The following is a 17,762-nucleotide window of genomic DNA, read 5'->3' as shown; positions in this document are numbered from 1 at the left end:
ATGGAGTATCAAAGAGATCTTGAAACGTTGCTTCACAGACTTCACCTTCAAGACAAACAGAAGTTGTCTCCAGCAGATTTTCTTAAAATAGGTCCACCAGTGAAACAGGACCATGAAACATCTGAGGAAGATCTAGCTCATACTTTTCTTCAGAGGTTGATGATGTTAGACTACAGAGCCAGATATATTCCTGTAAGACAAGACAGTGCTGAGGTCAACCACTCAAATCCTGTTCCAGAGTCTGAAACTGTTGAGATAGACGACAGTGACTTAGATGCTCTTTTTAGCACCAACGTTGACTGTGATCAATCAAAACAGACTCATGTTCATCCGATGGACGTTCAAATGGCAGTATTTCACTGCTCAGACAGCTTCCTTAAGCAGAACATGATGACAAAGCTGTCACAGTGTCAGTACGCCTTACCTTTGCTTGTTCCTGACCCAGTCACACTGGATGTTGAGTGTCCTCTGTGGACATTCAGACAAATAAGAAAAACCTGGAAGACAACTCAAGTCAAGGATGATTCAAACATTGTCACCATGAAGAGTTTGCCCATCTGCAAAGCTGAGACACCCATGGTGTCATTTTTCCGCCTGGGTTCACTGTCAGTGTCTAAATCTCAGCTGATGAACACTTTGATCAACGAGCGTCACAACACCTTCTTCCACAGAAACTGCCCAGGTAGCACCAGATCTCGCCTTTTGATGGATGGTGTGGCAGAGATTGCCTGGTACTGTCCTGCTGGAAAACCCAACGATGCCTTCACTGACTGCACTGCCTTCTGTAATCTTCATGGTGATGCTCTGTCGATTGAAAAACAGCGTAAGATACTGACTGAAAAATCTTCAGTCAATGTTGTTCTGTTACCAACTCTGAAAAAAGGTGACAAAAGTACTGAAGTTATCTCAGATCTTCTGAAGTCTCCAAAGCCTCTGATTTGTCTCATTACTGATAATGATTGTGGTGCAGTTCAGATGAAAAAGGGAAAATATAAAATGGGTCTAAAAGACAGAAGCCAGTCAGATGTTTCTGAAGAACTGAAAAGGATCATTAGAGAGATCTTGTCTGGATCACAAACATCCTTCCAGCTTGAAACCATGGCCGAGGTCTCTGGGATCAGAGTGGATGAAGAAGACACAGTCTGCCAAAAAGGGAAATCTGTTGCTATGGAAACAGTGAATTTACTTCAGGGAATGGAAATTTCAGAAATCAAAGATAAATTCCTCCCTTGTCATGGCCGACTGTGGCATGAGTGGTGCAGAATAAAGAAAGAACTGTATCACCTCAAAGGAAACGTTGAGAAGGATAAAAGTGAAAAGCAACAGGAACTGATGAAAATACGAAAAGAACAATGTGATGCTTCCTGTAGTGAACTGGTGAAGTTGTTCATTGAAAGTCTCTCATCTTTGCCATCAACAGACAAAGAGTATTTCCTGAAATGGACTCAGATCTTAATAGACGCCCTCTCCACAGACGATCTCATGTCAATTCTCCAAAGCTATGATGAGAAGTGGTCTGAGGTCTTGGCTCTGAAGAAGAAACATGACAAATCTGATCTGTTAAAAACAAAACAAACTGAGCTTGAACAAATATCAACAAAACTACATTCAGCAACTTTTGGCTTGGAGCACATCTTTAGAGAAATGGGGCAGATCTATGAAGCCCATAAATCTCTGCAGAAACAAACAAAGAAGGATCAGACTGACTGGTCCAAATACCCTGAGCTGGCTGCAGAGCTGGTGATATCAGGATACCCCATGGAGCTGATGGATGGTGATGCAGGTCATGTGCCTTTGACATGGATCTCTAGTCTTTTAGAGGAGGTCATCAAGAGACTGGGTGACCAGAGAGTGTTTGTGTTGTCAGTTTTGGGCGTACAAAGCAGTGGAAAATCAACAATGCTGAATGCCATGTTTGGGTTGCAGTTTGCAGTGAGTGCTGGCAGATGCACCAAGGGTGCCTTCATGCAGCTGATCAAAGTGTCAGAGGAGATGAAGAGAGACTTTAAGTTTGACTATGTGCTGGTGGTGGACACTGAAGGACTGCGTGCTCTTGAATTAGCAGGTAACGCCGCTCTTAACCACGACAATGAAATGGCAACATTTGTTGTTGGTCTGGGAAACATGACATTGATCAACATCTTTGGAGAGAATCCAGCTGAGATGCAAGATGTTCTGCAGATTGTTGTTCAGGCTTTCATGAGGATGAAGAAAGTTAAACTTTCTCCAAGTTGTGTGTTTGTTCACCAGAATGTGACAGATATTTCAGCTACAGAGAAAAACATGGAGGGAAGGAGACGCCTGCAAGAAAAACTGGACCAGATGGCCCAACTAGCTGCCAAAGAGGAGGAATGTGATGCAAAGTGTTTCAGTGACATCATTGCATTTGATGTGCAAAAAGATGTGAAATACTTTGCCCAGCTTTGGGAGGGAAGTCCACCTATGGCTCCTCCGAATCCAGGTTATAGTGAGAGCATCCAAGAGCTGAAGAACTTCATCCTCTCTAAAGCTTCACAGTCTGCTGGGATTATGCTGTCTCAGTTCAAAAGCAAAATTCACGACCTGTGGGATGCCCTGTTGAACGAACACTTTGTTTTCAGTTTCAAAAACACACTTGAAATTGCAGTGTACAGAAACCTTGAGGTTCAGTACAGGAACTGGACCTGGGCCCTGAGGAGCAACATGTTGACCATTGAAAACCAGCTGTACAACACAATTGAAAATGGAAAATGTGACAAGGTTGAGCTCACTTATCTTTCTAAAGAAATGAGCAAAACATATGGAGAAATTAAAAAAGAAATGTCAAAGCACTTTGATGATGACAGAGACAAAGAAATGTTGGTTCAGTGGCGAGGCACATTTGAAAAGAAAATCAAGGAGTTTCATGATGAACAGGTGAAAGGAGTGAAAAGAAAACTGGATGAAGTTATCCAGCAGAAGAAGGCTTGTAAAAAGCTTGATGATCAGAAGACAGAGTTTGAGAACAAGCTGCTACAGAAGAGCAAAGAGCTCGCTCATCAGTTAAAAGACAAGACACAAGATGAAGAGGAACTTAAACAGCAGTTTGACTCTGTTTGGAGAGACTGGGTGAGAGAACTAACTGCAGATACAAAACCTATTGAAGACATCAACTTGGAGGAAGATCAGTCAACCATCCTTCTTGAGCTTGGTTTTGAATGGGATCTTATTGATGAATCCAAAAACAGTGGCAGATACAAAAACATATCAGGGGTTGGTGATTACTTTCATTATGTGACACTCACCAAGTATCAGGAGCGTTGTGACGAAAGTCAACAGCCTCAAGAGAGGGAAGGGGACAAAAGAGAAAAGGGGAAACTTAGACAAATTGGTGACTTTTTTTCAGAAAAAGGTACAAAAGTATTAAGTTACATTAAGGGGATATTTCAGCATGAAGATCAACAACTGATCAGATCCCTGATTGATGATGTTGAAAAACAGTCACTTGATACAATCAAGAACAAACCTGTAGCTACAACAGGCTACAGTCCAACTTATTTGCAAGAAGTTGTCAAAAATGTCAAAGAGAAAGTGACAGAATTTGAATCCAAGAGGAAATATGCTCTGAAGAAGAAGTTTACAGTTGAACTCTTACTGTATGTGTTTGACAGAGCAGGGACTTGGCTTTCAGAGTCCCACGAGAAATTCAAGAAGAAGAATGATGTACGTACTCATCTAGAAAGCAAGAGGGATCAATATTATAACATTTTCAGAAGCTTCTGTAAAGGAAACTCTTCTGCTGTTGTACTCGGAGAACTGATCTGTGAAAAACTGAAGGTTTCCACTGTTGAGTCTGTCTGTAACAAGACTGCAATTGATCTAGCTGGAGAGATGATGTGCAGTTTCCCAGCATTCAATGAAAACAGACTGAACCTGGAGAAACATGTGTTGAAGTCACTGGCAGAGAAAGAGGACTTCAGTGGTTTCATCACCTACATCCGACACCCAAGGAAACATGTGGAGAGGTTTATAAAAGAGGAAGTACAGAAATACATCTTCACATCACACAAAGATAAAGCTCGGGATATACTCAAGAAAAATGTTGAAGACATCAAGCAACATGTGAGTCGGGCTTTATTTACTGCAACAGAGAAAGTCAAAACCCAGAGAGGAAACACAGACATGTGGCTGGAAGAATTTACCAGTTCTCTAAAAGATCAGTTGACATTTGATGTCGTTCGTCCTGAAAACTTCAGAGACATAAACCGTTTTGACTTTCTTAAAGAAGCGATAGAGAAAAACCTTGAACCCATCATGGAGATGAACAACCTCTCACTGAATAAGATGAATGAGTTCAGAGAGAAGCCTGATCAAATTCTCATCGATCAGCTGTGCAAGTGCTGCTGGGTAACGTGTCCATTCTGTGCAGCTGTTTGCACCAACACCATGGAAGATCACAGTCCTAATGACCACAGTGTCCCTTTTCATCGCCCCTCTGGAATCAATGGATGGCACTATGAAGACACAGTGGAGCTGGATGTTCATTTCTGCACAACAAATGTTGCAAGTGAAGAAGCTTTTTACTCTGGTGATTTAGAGGCATTTATTCCCTATAAACAGTACCGAACTGGTGGTCCAGAGTTTAAAAACTGGAGAATTACGCCTGATGAGTCCAAACTGACATACTGGAAATGGTTTGTGTGTCGATTTCAAAAACAACTGGAAGACCACCATGATTTAAAATTCAAGGGTGAAGGAGAAATTCCCAGCGAGTGGAGAAACTACAGTAAAGAAGAAGCGATTAAAAGTCTGGATGAAATGTACAAACTGTGAGTGAACAACACAACTACTCTGCTGAAAATGATGATACTTGTTTCCATGTGACTATTCATGAATCAAACTCCTTTTCACAGACGAAAATCAGACTTACTGATTTTATCATTGACAGGTTTTTCTGTCTGTGAATGCTAAATGTGGACAGTAAATGAATCATAACAAATTACAGTAAAAACAAGTCTGATAGCTTTATACAAATTGATACCTATAATGGAAGAGCACATAGAGCAATAATCATATGGAGGATGGAGTGAGTCAAAAATAGATATGTTAATATTAATATTAAATCAATGTGTCATCTACAAAAATGGTTAATGTGAACTTCCTTAAGAGAAACGTTTCCATGAAGGTGAAACAGAAGACAATATGTAATCTTTCCATTTATTTTGTTTGAAGAGACAAAGAGAAATGATGAATATGATGCATGTATTGATGAATATTTTGAAGTTTTATTAAATGAAAATACATGAAATCTGAACTTCTAAAATTCAGTGATCATGGAAAGATGGTTGAGAAGGTTGATTATGATCGACTTCTTACAACAAAGAATGGAGGGTATATTTCTTTAACCTGTGAAATTCATTTCTAAAACTTAAATCAGAAAATCCTGTTAAACAAATTTTTCCTGTTTGTATTTTTATAAGTCTTTACATGTTAAGTTGAATCATGTTAACTGATCCAGGATGCTTTATGTTGAAGACGTATTTGAAGTGTTCAGCTGTGTTATGTTAATTTCATTTAAAGTAATCTGTCATTATATCTACAGCAGCAAGAGTTTTGTTGTTTTGTTGTCAATGTGAGGAAAATATTTCTAAAGTTTTTTTTATCATTTGTTAAACTGATCATTCAGTGATGACACAAAAACACCTGTTGAGTTTAGCCTTTCATGTTATTAATGAGCATAATAAAAATAACTACATCACATCTATTGAAAGACCGTGTTTCTGTTTTGTTTCTCAAATGACAAAATCTTAATCTCCACCTTTGAGATCTGACATCTGTTTGTAGAAGACCCCACCTTTTGTATCTGATCCATGGTTCATAGTAAAGTCTTCTTCCTAACTGTTTCTATTTGATAAGACTTGAAAGTCACCTTATGTCTATTTGACTTTGTCTCAACCTGATAAGAAAATCCCACATGGCTCTTAAGCTTTCTGCTTCGTTGTCTGCACATAGGTGTCACACTTCTGTTACTCTGATCGTGACTTTTCATGTATTTGAGATGATTTCTAAAACCAGGTTTCACAGGTAATCTAAGTCATCTGTTCCTCTGTTTGTATGTGATCTGTTGCCTTTAAGGAGAACTGCCACAATTCAGTATTGCACCTCTTTTAAGTTTGGGGACTCACAAGAGAAATACTCTTAAAAAGAGATGGTCAAAAGCAGCAGAGGCCAAGATGTCCTGAGTTTTTGTCTCTAGTTTGCATCAAGCTCTAAAACCACTGTATCCTGCATTTCCCATACTGCAACTCAAGTGTCTGTCATTAAACCACCTCTTGCCTTGTAGATGCCCACTTTTTTCAAACCCCACACCTCAAGCTGGACATGTCAGTTAAATGTAGAGTATTATAAGTTTGGATGAATGGGGTTTAAATAACTTTAGCATAGTTAGAAAAGCTAAAAACTAGCATTGGTTGCCACTGTCTGACATCATTAAACTCGTAAGACCAGGCTTTGCCTGTCATAACGGTTCACCAAAGTGCATTTTACTATATACATTATTATTTTATGACTGTTTTGTTACTTCACTTCTGATAACGTTAAGTTGGGTCTTTATTATCTAAAAGTACTCACCGAAAAGGGTTGTCTACATTTACAGTAGCTTGACAAATTTAATCCGTTGCAGTTTCTCATAGTGGCCACTGGATGGCGGTAAAACTCATGTACATACGTCGAAAACATTACATGGGTTTTGTATTGGTTAAAACAAACGATTCATCAGTAAAAAAAAAAAAAAAATCGGTATGAATTTATTCATTGTCTGTTTTGGATAAAGAAAGGATAATGTTTCTGACTGCTGACTGTGACCACTTATAGAAAAAAAAGACATTAGCCATCCCCCACAACAACTTCCGGTATGTTACCGGAAGTGACCTATGAAGTAAACAACGAGCTGCCGGTGGATACAGACGTTCAGATAGCTGCGACTAAAGTGAGCTTTTTATTTTTTATTTTAAACGGATATTTTCCTTTTATGCAGACGAAGGGGCATTTGTATGAGAGAATGGTGCGACCTCTAATAAAGATAAATCGGGGTGTTTACGTTTTTGAACCTGCCAGTAAAGTGGAACCTACAGTAGCCTACAGTAGCTAGCAGCTAAGTAGCAAGCATCTGCGAGTAATATTCTTGCTGTTAGCTTCTGTTGTTTTGAGCTCTGAGTTGTTTTTCTAAAACTTTAGATACATGTATCTCCCTGCAGAGACATAATACAACTGTTTTCGCACAGGTAGAATATTCCTTGTGACAAATAAACTTAACCTCATGTGTAAAACTGGTGTAATGCCCCTTTTATTGGACTGTTGCTCTCTGTATGAAACCATATCTGAAGTTTGTGTCACTATTTGGGAGAAAATATATTTCAAAGACAGGATCTGGTTACAGTTTATTACACTGACCCTCAGAGACAACAAAACAAGACCACATACTGAATATACCATATACTGAAGAGCTACATCTTTTAATGATTAATATTTCTTACAGTAACTGACCAAGACTCAGTCTCGTCTTGAACTAAACTAATGACCACAGTTTGCATGTGTTACAGCAGCTGTATCTTTTAGCAGATTTTGAAGGAAGTCAGTTTGAAGTCCCCTGTGACTCTGATGTAGCTGATGACGTCCATGCCAACACGGTTAGGAAACTGGACTTCCTGTCCATCAGGAAGCTCCACCTCAAACACGTCTCCCGCCAGCTTCAGTACAATCTAAATCAGAAATTAATTTTTTAATAGAAACACTCTGAAACATATGAAACTAAAACTATCCACGTGGCAGGGTAAGTGAACAAATACATTTTTTCTTCAAGCCATAAGCCTTTCAAAAATTTCCTCACCAAACTTTTTTACAGCATTTTTCATGAAGTAAATGCATCCTCTCTTCCTTCAGTTCGACTCCCTCACCTTGACGTCTGCGCCTCTCTGTAAGGGGTTGTGTATTTCCCGTTTCTCGTCACCCCAACAACCATCAGTCTTTGAGTTGCACACGAGCACAGCTCCATCTGTGTCATCATGGAAACGAGGGTTAAAGTGCAGCGCCAGGTCGTCTGCATCACAGCCGAGGTCGATCTGGAATCTGAGTTTATACAAGAAATGTGGTGTAAACACCCAGGTGTTTGCAGAGCTCAGAACACCACACAGGCTTGTAACACTGGACATGTAATCTAAAGACTATTGATAAAAGTGCATGTTTACAGATTATTTTTTACTACAGCAACAAACCCGAGTGTATCTGCATAGATATTATCGTATTATTTTATTCAGTGAAGAGGGTAATATTAAACAAGTATAATGTGTTTGGTGAGCTTACCTCTCAGCATCGTGCAGAATTACTCCCTTTAGTTTCAGCTGATCTCCAGCTCGCAGATCTACATTCTTCAGTTCAAGTTGCTGAGAAACACACTTGTGTAGTTCAGCGTTTCAAACAATTTCATGAGCAGATGAAAGATTATTGATAGTCATTATGGTAGCAGATTTGGGAACAATCAAATATTGATATTTATCAGCTGTTTTATTCAACAAATAACAAATTCCATGGTGCAGAACAGTGAAATAAAAGCAGCAGCAGATTTAAACTTACCAGGCTCATTTTTGGTGAAGAGTCCTGGAGCTAATGGAAGATGTAGGATGATGGTGTTGGTACAGAGACACAGTCTTCTGTCCTGGAAGACAAAATGTAAGTGGTGTGGTTGTAAAGTCTTTATTTATAATATAAAGTACAAAAGACACAGTGAAATGACTTTTAACAGTTACAATGGGGCCCCAGTCATCATTATCATCACAATGAAGCAGCCTATTCAATGTAGATGCCCTGCTCTGTTTAATCATTGCTGTTGAACTCATTTTGCAAATGAGATGAATTGTCTTCTTGATCATTGAACAAGAGAAACAGCTGCTGCAGTGCCACTGTGAGGTGATGATCCAACCTGATTTAGATTGAGAACCACTGCGTACATTGAGGAGTCTTAAATTTACACTGGAGAGAAACAACTACCAGAGTATACTGTGCCTGTGGTATTCAACCAGTCTGATATTTACAGGATTGATTTGTGCACTTGAAAATAAAAAAAAATGAAAGATATACATGGTTATTATTTGTTTTTAGACTATTGGTCTTCATCACAATCACACTAGATGTCTCTTGAATAATGATTTTTATTTATTCATCTATTTATTTATTTTTAAAGAATATGACACTGTGCCCTTCTGTCTCCTCAATCTGACCTGAACTTGATTTTTATTTAATGAATTTGAAAGCTAATCCTTCATGTCTTCATCTGCCATCATTTACTAATTTATCCATTCACTTACAGTGTGTGTGCTCAATGTCATCACAGTAACTGCCTGATATAAAAGGAGAGACCTTACAACAGCATTTTTAGAGGACCTAATTTATTCTTTGCTATTTATACAATAAAAAAATAAGGCTCTGTTCAGTTTACCTTTTCTGTTCATCAGGAAATGATCAACTAAGAATAACTGTGTGGAGACGGATGGACCATACTGAGATAGTTGGATGTTGTTATTTGTTAATAGTCACATTCAAGGACTACAACATCTGTCATCAAAACTTAAATTATTATAAAAAAAATATATTAAATTTTTAAAAATTTTAAACACCAGGTTTGTAATTAAGAATGAAACGGAAATTATTATTATTACTGAATATCTGCACTAATACTGCTGTCTTCAACGTTTTACTGCCCTCCGGTGGTAAGAGTGTGGAACTGCAACAAGTGGAATTACTACATATCCGTCAGTGCAAGCACATGAGAATACACTTCCGGTAAAGTAAAGTTCCGGGAAAGAAACTGAAATAAGTATGGAGGAAATAACATTAATCACCATGGAATAATGTCGTTAATTAAAAATTTAAACTTCCGTCAACCCCTACAGAACGAGGTGTCGAAGTGAGAGTTACGTGGCGCTGCTATAGTACTAGCAGCTTTCTCTATTGTGGTGATGCCGATTAGCATGCTAAGTGGGCTAATGGGCATCTTTCATCAGTCTCGCAAGATTACCAAAAAGCTTTTGGCTCCCTCCATCGTCACTGGAATCCCGCCTTGCCCGTCCTATATCCGTAATAGATTAAGGGAGATTCTGTTGGATTGTGGCTTTAGTTTGGTCACTCTATTTTGAGAGTAAGAACCGGAAGTATTAGTATGTGGTCATATCTACAATTACGGCAACTTTACTACCTGATTAAATATGTTGCAATTCTACCTTGTAACCACTGGAGGGCGGTAAACATTGATGATTCTAATGACTTCATGTCTTCATGCAAGGTTGGATATTACTTACATGCTCCGATAGATTACGAGATCTACACAGACCAACCAGAAGGTTACGAGGAAGGAGAAGGTCTGGTATGTAAGCTGGAGAAATCTTTGTACGGCCTAAAGCAGTCTGGCCGAAACTGGAATAAGACTCTACATGACTATTTAACTGAAAAAGGATTCACACAAAACCCAGCAGACCATTGTGTCTATGTCAAAGAGACTAAAGATGAAAAGGTGATTTTGATAGTCTGGGTGGACGATTTGATAATCGCAACCAACAATGAAAAAGTGATGAAAGATGTAAAAGAGATGCTTGCAGAAAAGTTCAAAATGAAAGACTTAGGTAGACTTAAGCATTTTCTCGGCATCAACTTTACTCAGTCTGATGGATGTGTAAAAATGTCACAGGAAACATATGTCCACAAGATTTTGGAAAGGTTTAACATGCAGGACTGCAAACCTAGAGACACTCCATGTGATCAAAAACTATATTACACAGAAGACGCTGTTAAAATGTGTGATGTTAGGATGTATAGGGAGGCTGTAGGCAGCCTTATATATTTGACAACCTGTACTCGTCCAGACTTAAGTTTTGTGGTAAGCAAGCTATCACAATATTTTTGTGAACCAACAGAAGAACAATGGATAACTGTGAAACATGTACTAAGGTATCTGAGAGGTACTGCAGACAGAGAGTTGTGTTTCAGAAGAAATGACAAAAAGGAGTTAGGGCTAGTGGCCTATAGTGATGCTGACTGGGCGTCAGATACTGCAGACAGACGCAGCACTACAGGTTACTGTGTGAGCCTTAGTGAGAACAGTTCTCTAGTTTCTTGGAAAACAAAGAAACAGCCTACGGTAGCGCTCTCAACCTGTGAGGCAGAATATATGGCCCTGGCTTCCACTATGCAAGAGTGTATATATTTGGAGCAACTGCTAAAAAGCATTGATGATTACAAATACACAAAGACTGTAGTGTATGAGGATAACCAGGGAACAATTGCAGTAGCCAAAAACCCTGTAAGCAGGCAAAGATGCAAACACGTGGACATTAAATATCACTTCATAAGGTCCATTGTGAATGAGGGAAAAATGAATCTGATTTATTGTAGTACTGAGGAGATGGTTGCAGATGTTATGACTAAGCCTGTCACCAAAGTCAAACTGAAAAAGTTCGCAGGTATTATGTTTGGTATCTAAAGAGTGGAAAAGGTCCACATCTGCACTGTATTTTACTGTGTGATTTTCTTTAAGTTTTGAAATTCCACAACCTGAGTACAAGTGAGGGTGTTAAGAGATACAATTAGATGTACTCAGTTGTTGTGTGTGAATGTATGGTTGTTGTACAATTGTGGTGTTGCGTGTTCACCACGGTGTGGCGCTGTGCACGGATGCCATTGGTTTTTGTTTTGGGACACACCCCGATTTGTTGTTCTGTCTGTCTGTGCGTGCACATGTTCGGTCATGAAGGTTATACCAAGTTAAGTCTGAAATAAATATGCCAGGAGGGCTAAAGATATATCGTCTAAGTTTTCTTCCTGAAGTTCAACGCAAGCAAGGATGCGAAGCTCAACAGATATGTCGGTTAAATGTAGTGTATCATACGTTTGTGTCGATGTGAATGGGGTGTAAATAACTTTAGCATCCTTAGAAGAGGCTACCGAAAACTAGCATTGGTTGCCACTATGTGACACGACCTTCGTCAAGCATGTAAATAATTTATCTTTTAATAATAATAATAATAATACATTTTATTTAAAGGCGCCTTTCTTGGCACTCAAGGACACCGTACACAGTTACACAAATTGAGATTAAAACACATTAAGAATTAATTAATTAATTAACAACAATAAAAATGAAATATAAAAATAAAAACAATACAAAAGTGACAGAGCAATTGGCATCAGATGGAAAAGGCAGTTTTAAACAGATGTGTTTTGAGTTGTGATTTGAAATGGGGGAATGAATCGATATTTCTGAGTTGGGGTGGTAGTAGGTTCCAGAGACGGGGAGCAGAGCGGCTGAATGCTCTACTCCCCATGGTGGTGAGACGGGCGGAGGGGACAGACAGGTGTGTGGAGGAAGAGGATCTGAGGGAGCGGGAGGGAGTGGAAGAAGAAGAACTAAGAACTAAAACGAACCTGCAGTTGTCGATAAATTTCCAGTCCGGCTAGGGTCTCCCGCATGTACTGACAATAGGTAGATGGAGACGATGGACCACTTGAGAATAGCTTCGGTTTAGTAACTTTATTGTGAAAGGATTTACCGGATGTAGGAGTGTGCTGTCATCACTGCATGGACTATCTACCGCTCTCCAGTGGAGTAAGTGTGAAATTGCGACACATTAAACTCATAAAACCAGACCGTCGTGACGGTTCACCAAAGTACATTTTACTATATACATTATTATTTGTTCTGTTACTTCACTTCTGATAACGTTAGATTGGGCCTTTATTATTTAAAAGTACTTACCGGAAAGGCCTGTACGGTCTACATTTACAGTAGCTTGACGAATTGAATCCGTTGCCGTTCCTCGTTGTGACCACTGGAGGGCGGTAAAACCCCATGTTTAAATACGTTGAAGACCGTTTTTGGATTACATTACATGGGCTTTGTGTTGGTTAAAAACTATGTTTCACTACAGACAGACAGAATTTATTCATTATCCCCATTAGATAAAGCAAGGTTAGTGTTTCTGACTCTGACCACTCGTAGACATTAAAAATGACACTAGCCGTCCTCAACAACAACTTCCGCTATGTAGCCGGAAGTGACTGAATAAAGTAAACAGAGGAGCTGTCAATGGATGCAGACATCTAGATAGCTATAACTAAAGCGAGCACATTTTTAAAAAGACATTTTTGCTTTTTATGCACACGAAGGGGCATTTGTATGAGAAACTGGTGCGACTTCTAATAAAGGTAAATCGTTAACGTTTCTGAACCTCCCGGTAAAATTGAACCCTGCAGTAGCCTACAGTAGCTAGCAGCTAATTAGCAAGCGTTAGCGAGCAATTTTCATGCTATTAGCTTCCGTCGCTTAAATGAAATATTACCGTAGTTTTTTTGTTTTTGCTTCTTTTTTTACCGCAGAGGTCGATGAGTTTAGTTTAAGTGCTACCCTTATTTAGACTCATTTCACTGGCTATCCCCAGGTAGTTAGCATGCGCTGATCGTTGCCAGCTGTTTGTTCACCTGCTGCAGCAGCTGGCGGCTCCTCCTCAGTCTGTGGGATCCGGCTGCGAGTCAGTGTCGGTGTCCTGAGGAGGCTCTCCTGCCAGAATGACCGGCTTTAGTTTCATCACTTTTCCATTTGATAAATAGGACATTTGTCACCAGAATGACCCGGTTTTTTATACTTTAAATCTCTGTTTATATCAGTGGTAGCTCGTACTCAGATTGTCTCAGCACTACCTGAATATTTGTGTCTTTATCATATCGATCCTCAGGTGCAGTCACAAAAAATTAGCCTTATTATATTCTATATTATTATATTGACTCACAGGTTTTCCTGGGGACAGGAGTGACACTGTCCTGAGATGTTCACAGACATGGACTATGAATTGGAGGAGGACAAGCTGTGAGTCACAATTATGTTTTCCATTTTTTATGATCTGGGTCAGTCAGTTAAGTAATTCAGCGGGTTTAACTGTATGGGAACTTTTAAATCTTCCATTCATACATAGGTCCACATCACTATCGTTACAGAGCTAACTGTATATTGAGCATTTAAGAGTTTTATACAGTAAAGCTGTCCGAAAACACAGTCAGTTAAATGCTGCAGATCTCAGAGTGTCATCTTTCCTCCTCCACAGGGGGATACCAACGGTACCTGGAACCGTGTGTCTGAAGAAAGATGCTAATAACCTTATTGGCATCAGCATTGGTGGTGGGGCACAGTACTGCCCTTGTCTCTACATTGTCCAGGTTTGTACAGTAGGTTATAACCATGTTGTGAAATCTGTGACAGAACAGTTCTATCATGTTTCAGTCTACAAAAAGTCATTGGTACCTTTTGAAATGTGGTCTCTGTGGTCTCTCAGGTCTTTGATAACACCCCAGCAGCTCTGGAGGGGACGCTGGCAGCAGGCGATGAAATCACAGGCGTGAACGGGAAACCGGTGAAGGGAAAGACTAAAGTAGAGGTGGCCAAGATGATTCAAGCTGTCCAGGTACACAAGCTCTGAGGATGGAATCACAGTCCATAGTTACTGACAGTCCTGAGCAACACCAGGATATGATCAGATGGCTTATTATTTACTTCATCCACCATTCTGTGGATGGAGACACGGTCCAGAGTCAGATTAAACCAATTAAAACGCCAATTAAACTACATACCAAGCGCCTTTTAATGAATAAGAAAAAATGAAATTACTACATGTGAACATGAATAGAAACATGTCCACTTAATAAAACATTACTCACATTTTTGTGTCCTGCTGTGGATTTATCAGTGAATAGTCCCAACACTTTACTAGTTTTAGGTGCAAACCTTCCCCTGGACTGTGGAGAAGAGGGACTTCACTGTCCTGACGAGCTGAGCTAAAGGGCTCCGGACAATAGCCCGTAGCGTTTGGCGTAACGTCACCGATGTAGAGTGGCTGTGTTGATTTTGGCATCCATTGTTCACACCCTGAAAAATTCCATGACTTCCTGCATGGTGGATTAAAGAGAGGCTTCAGTGTGGGAGTTAAAGGATTAGATTGTGTTGCTGTGAATTTCACCCCTGGCCCCATGAAGCAGGAAAAGTTTGCACATTAACAAATTTACCACTTGTGATACGATAACACATTGTATTTTAATTGTTTTTATAAGAGTAAATAAATGGATGATATGTTGTTTTTTTCTAGTGATGATCTTTTGAATATATCCTGTTTATTTGTTGTTGTTGTTGTTGTTGTAACTGCATCAGGGAGAAGCAACGATCCACTACAACAAACTGCAGGCAGACCCAAAACAGGGGAAGTCTCTGGATATAGGTATCTCCTGCATCAGACATGAACACACACTCACGTTTTGATCCAATATTTGTTCATATTACTTTCTGTGGATCATGTGTTGGTCTTTCGGTGCCGTAACCTGCGTTAAACACGTATTTTGTTTGTGTTAGTGCTGAAAAAGGTCAAACATCGGCTGGTAGAGAACATGAGCTCAGGCACAGCAGACGCTCTGGGACTCAGCAGAGCTATTCTCTGCAACGGTGAGTTTATTATCACCATCATTAGGAGTTTATTAGTTTATTGTTGAAGATGGAAATGAAGCTCTTCTCATGTAAATTCATGTTGCTTTCCAGATGGACTCGTTAAAAGACTGGAAGAGCTGGAGAAAACAGCAGAGCTCTACAAAGGTGAAGAACAATCGAATCACAAAACTGCCATTCAGTAACTATTGTAGTTTTTATTTCTAATTGAACAAAATCATAAATAACCAGAAGACAAAACAATAAATAAAATAAGAATAATAAAATCAATAAAGTTCCTCCATATATTCTCAAATATTTGCTGCTTAGCCTTTAATACGTAGGAAAATCCTTTCTAATGGAAGGTTTGATCACATCTGTCTTATCCGCTGAGTCGTTCTCAGTCTGTGAATGTTTTATCAGTGAAATGCATTTTTGGGCATAAAGCAAACTGAGATCTATAAATGCTCCTTCACTTTTCCTATGGTGGTGTTTCTCTGGATTTAACCTGGGTCCCGTTTAGTGATGTTTTAATGTGACTGTGTGGAGGTGAGGACTGTGAAGCATCACCTGTGGTCGTCTGTGTCTGCAGGGCTGATGGAGCACACCAAGAGGCTGCTCAGAGCGTTCTTCGAGCTTTCTCAGACTCACAGAGGTGAGTTCTGCTGATTTGATAAAACAAAGTGTCGCTGAATTGTTTGCACCTTTTTTTGTTGGAGAAAGAGAAAAAGACAATAAAGATGATCTCAGCAGATTTCACTCTTCACTCACGTGTGTGTGGTGTTTGGTAACGTGCTCCTCTCAGCGTTCGGGGATGTTTTCTCCGTCATCGGGGTTCGGGAGCCTCAGGCTGCAGCCAGCGAGGCGTTTGTGAAGTTTGCCGACGCTCACCGCAACATCGAGAAATATGGTATTCAGCTACTAAAGACCATCAAACCCGTGAGTACAGTTTAAAACGTTTTTATATTGTAAACGACTAGAAAAACCTTTTCACCTTTTACTCTTAATGTGCTTCCATCCTCTTCTCTGCTTTGGCTTTGTGTTCAGTTGTATTTCTTTTAAAAGAAAAGTTTTAATGCTGCTCTCTTTGTTCACGTCACACGAATATTGTGTCTTGTGCACAATGAGTCTGTTGTTGTTTTTAAATGTGACCCTGATCTGTGCGGTGCACCGAACCCCGATGACGGAGAAAAACATCCCCGAACGCTGAGAGGAGCACGTTACCAAACACCACACACACAGTGAGTGAAGAGTGAAATCTGCTGAGATCATCTTTATTGTCTTTTTCTCTTTCTCCAAACAAAAAAAGGTGCAAACAATTCAGCGACACTTTGTTTTATCAAATCAGCAGAACTCACCTCTGTGAGTCTGAGAAAAGCTCGAAGAACGCTCTGAGCAGCCCTTTGGTGTGCTCCATCAGCCCTGCAGACACGACGACCACAGGTGATGCTTCACAGTCCTCACCTCCACACAGTCACATTAAAACATCACTAAAGGGACCCAGGTTAAATCCAGAGAAACACCACCCATAGGAAAAGTGAAGGAGCATTTATAGATCTCAGTTTGCTTTATGCCCAAAAATGTATTTCACTGATAAAACATTCACAGACTCGAGAAACGACTCAGCGGATAAGACAGATGTGATCAAACCTTCCATTAGAAAGGATTTTCCTACGTATTAAAGGCTAAGCAGCAAAATATTTGAGAATATATGGAGGAACTTTATTGATTTTATTATTCTTATTTTATTTATTGTTTTTCTCTGGTTATTTATGATTTTGTCAATTAGAATAAAAAACTACAATAGTTACTGAATGGCAGTTTTGTGATTCGATTGTTCTTCACTCTTGTAGAGCTCCGCTGTTTTCTCCAGCTCTTCCAGTCTTTTAACGAGTCCATCTGGAAAGCAACATGAATTTACATGAGAAGAGCTTCATTTCCATCTTCAACAATAAACTATAAAACTCCTAATGATGGTGATAATAAACTCACCGTTGCAGAGAATAGCTCTGCTGAGTCCCAGAGCGTCTGCTGTGCCTGAGCTCATGTTCTCTACCAGCCGATGTTTGACCTTTTTCAGCACTAACACAAACAAAATACGTGTTTAACGCAGGTTACGGCACCGAAAGACCAACACATGATCCACAGAAAGTAATATGAACAAATATTGGATCAAAACGTGAGTGTGTGTAGTGTCTCATGCAGGAGATACCTATATCCAGAGACTTCCCCTGTTTTGGGTCTGCCTGCAGTTTGTTGTAGTGGATCGTTGCTTCTCCCTGATGCAGTTACAAAC

At 39.6% G+C, this 17,762-nt stretch overlaps 3 protein-coding genes and 1 long non-coding RNA gene across 6 annotated transcripts in view; 2 read left to right on the top strand and 2 right to left on the bottom strand.

Annotated features, from left to right (window-relative positions):
• Nucleotides 1-4,848, top strand: LOC111239195 (interferon-induced very large GTPase 1-like). The gene has a single exon (XM_022769017.1). It carries the CDS (start codon nt 1-3, stop codon nt 4,789-4,791), a length of 4,791 nt encoding a protein of 1,596 aa, XP_022624738.1. The 3' UTR covers nt 4,792-4,848.
• A 2,714-nt stretch (nt 4,849-7,562) lies between these two features.
• On the bottom strand, nt 7,563-8,815 carry LOC111239191 (galectin-2-like). Of its 2 annotated transcripts, none has more exons than XM_022769011.1 (4): nt 8,590-8,815; nt 8,320-8,411; nt 7,914-8,085; nt 7,563-7,718 (listed from the first exon to the last, which is right to left on the bottom strand). In XM_022769011.1, the coding sequence occupies exons 1-4, from the start codon at nt 8,596-8,598 to the stop codon at nt 7,572-7,574; spliced, it is 420 nt and encodes a 139-aa protein (XP_022624732.1). In that variant the 5' UTR covers nt 8,599-8,815; the 3' UTR covers nt 7,563-7,571. The 2 variants fall into 2 exon arrangements, with proteins under 2 accessions (XP_022624732.1, XP_022624733.1); XM_022769012.1 differs by having other exon boundaries at nt 8,320-8,399; nt 8,590-8,812.
• Nucleotides 8,816-13,148: 4,333 nt separating this feature from the next.
• Nucleotides 13,149-17,762, top strand: part of pick1 (protein interacting with PRKCA 1) — a 9,103-nt gene continuing 4,489 nt past the window's right edge. Inside the window, exons 1-9 of one of the 2 annotated variants that reach the window (XM_022769004.1) lie at nt 13,149-13,209; nt 13,793-13,867; nt 14,103-14,214; nt 14,331-14,459; nt 15,200-15,266; nt 15,398-15,487; nt 15,581-15,634; nt 16,059-16,121; nt 16,272-16,315. In XM_022769004.1, coding sequence (XP_022624725.1) covers nt 13,827-13,867; nt 14,103-14,214; nt 14,331-14,459; nt 15,200-15,266; nt 15,398-15,487; nt 15,581-15,634; nt 16,059-16,121; nt 16,272-16,315 — 600 coding nt within the window. In that variant the 5' untranslated portion in view covers nt 13,149-13,209; nt 13,793-13,826. Of the gene's footprint in view, nt 13,210-13,792; nt 13,868-14,102; nt 14,215-14,330; nt 14,460-15,199; nt 15,267-15,397; nt 15,488-15,580; nt 15,635-16,058; nt 16,122-16,271; nt 16,406-17,762 lie in introns of both variants that reach the window. The other variant, XM_022769003.1, reaches the window with a different exon arrangement.
• Nucleotides 17,316-17,748, bottom strand: LOC111239184. The gene is made up of 3 exons (XR_002665849.1): nt 17,679-17,748; nt 17,459-17,548; nt 17,316-17,365 (listed from the first exon to the last, which is right to left on the bottom strand). It is a non-coding gene; the product is annotated as an uncharacterized LOC111239184 (long non-coding RNA).

This window comes from Seriola dumerili, unplaced genomic scaffold (assembly GCF_002260705.1).
Source record: "Seriola dumerili isolate Sdu_G_001 unplaced genomic scaffold, Sdu_1.0 BDQW01002134.1, whole genome shotgun sequence".
In the NCBI taxonomy this organism is placed as follows: Eukaryota; Metazoa; Chordata; class Actinopteri; order Carangiformes; family Carangidae; genus Seriola; species Seriola dumerili.
Note: the sequence above shows the minus strand (reverse complement) of the source record. Positions and strands in the feature narration are given on the sequence as shown.

Coding starts and splice junctions, on each gene's coding strand:
- LOC111239195 (XM_022769017.1), top strand. CDS start 1: ATGGAGTATCAAAGAGATCTTGAAACGTTGCTTCACAGACTTCACCTT.
- LOC111239191 (XM_022769011.1), bottom strand. Junction 8,086..8,319: donor ATTCTGCACGATGCTGAGAG/GTAAGCTCACCA, acceptor GTATAAACTCAG/ATTCCAGATCGACCTCGGCT. Junction 7,719..7,913: donor AGAGAGGCGCAGACGTCAAG/GTGAGGGAGTCG, acceptor TTTCTGATTTAG/ATTGTACTGAAGCTGGCGGG.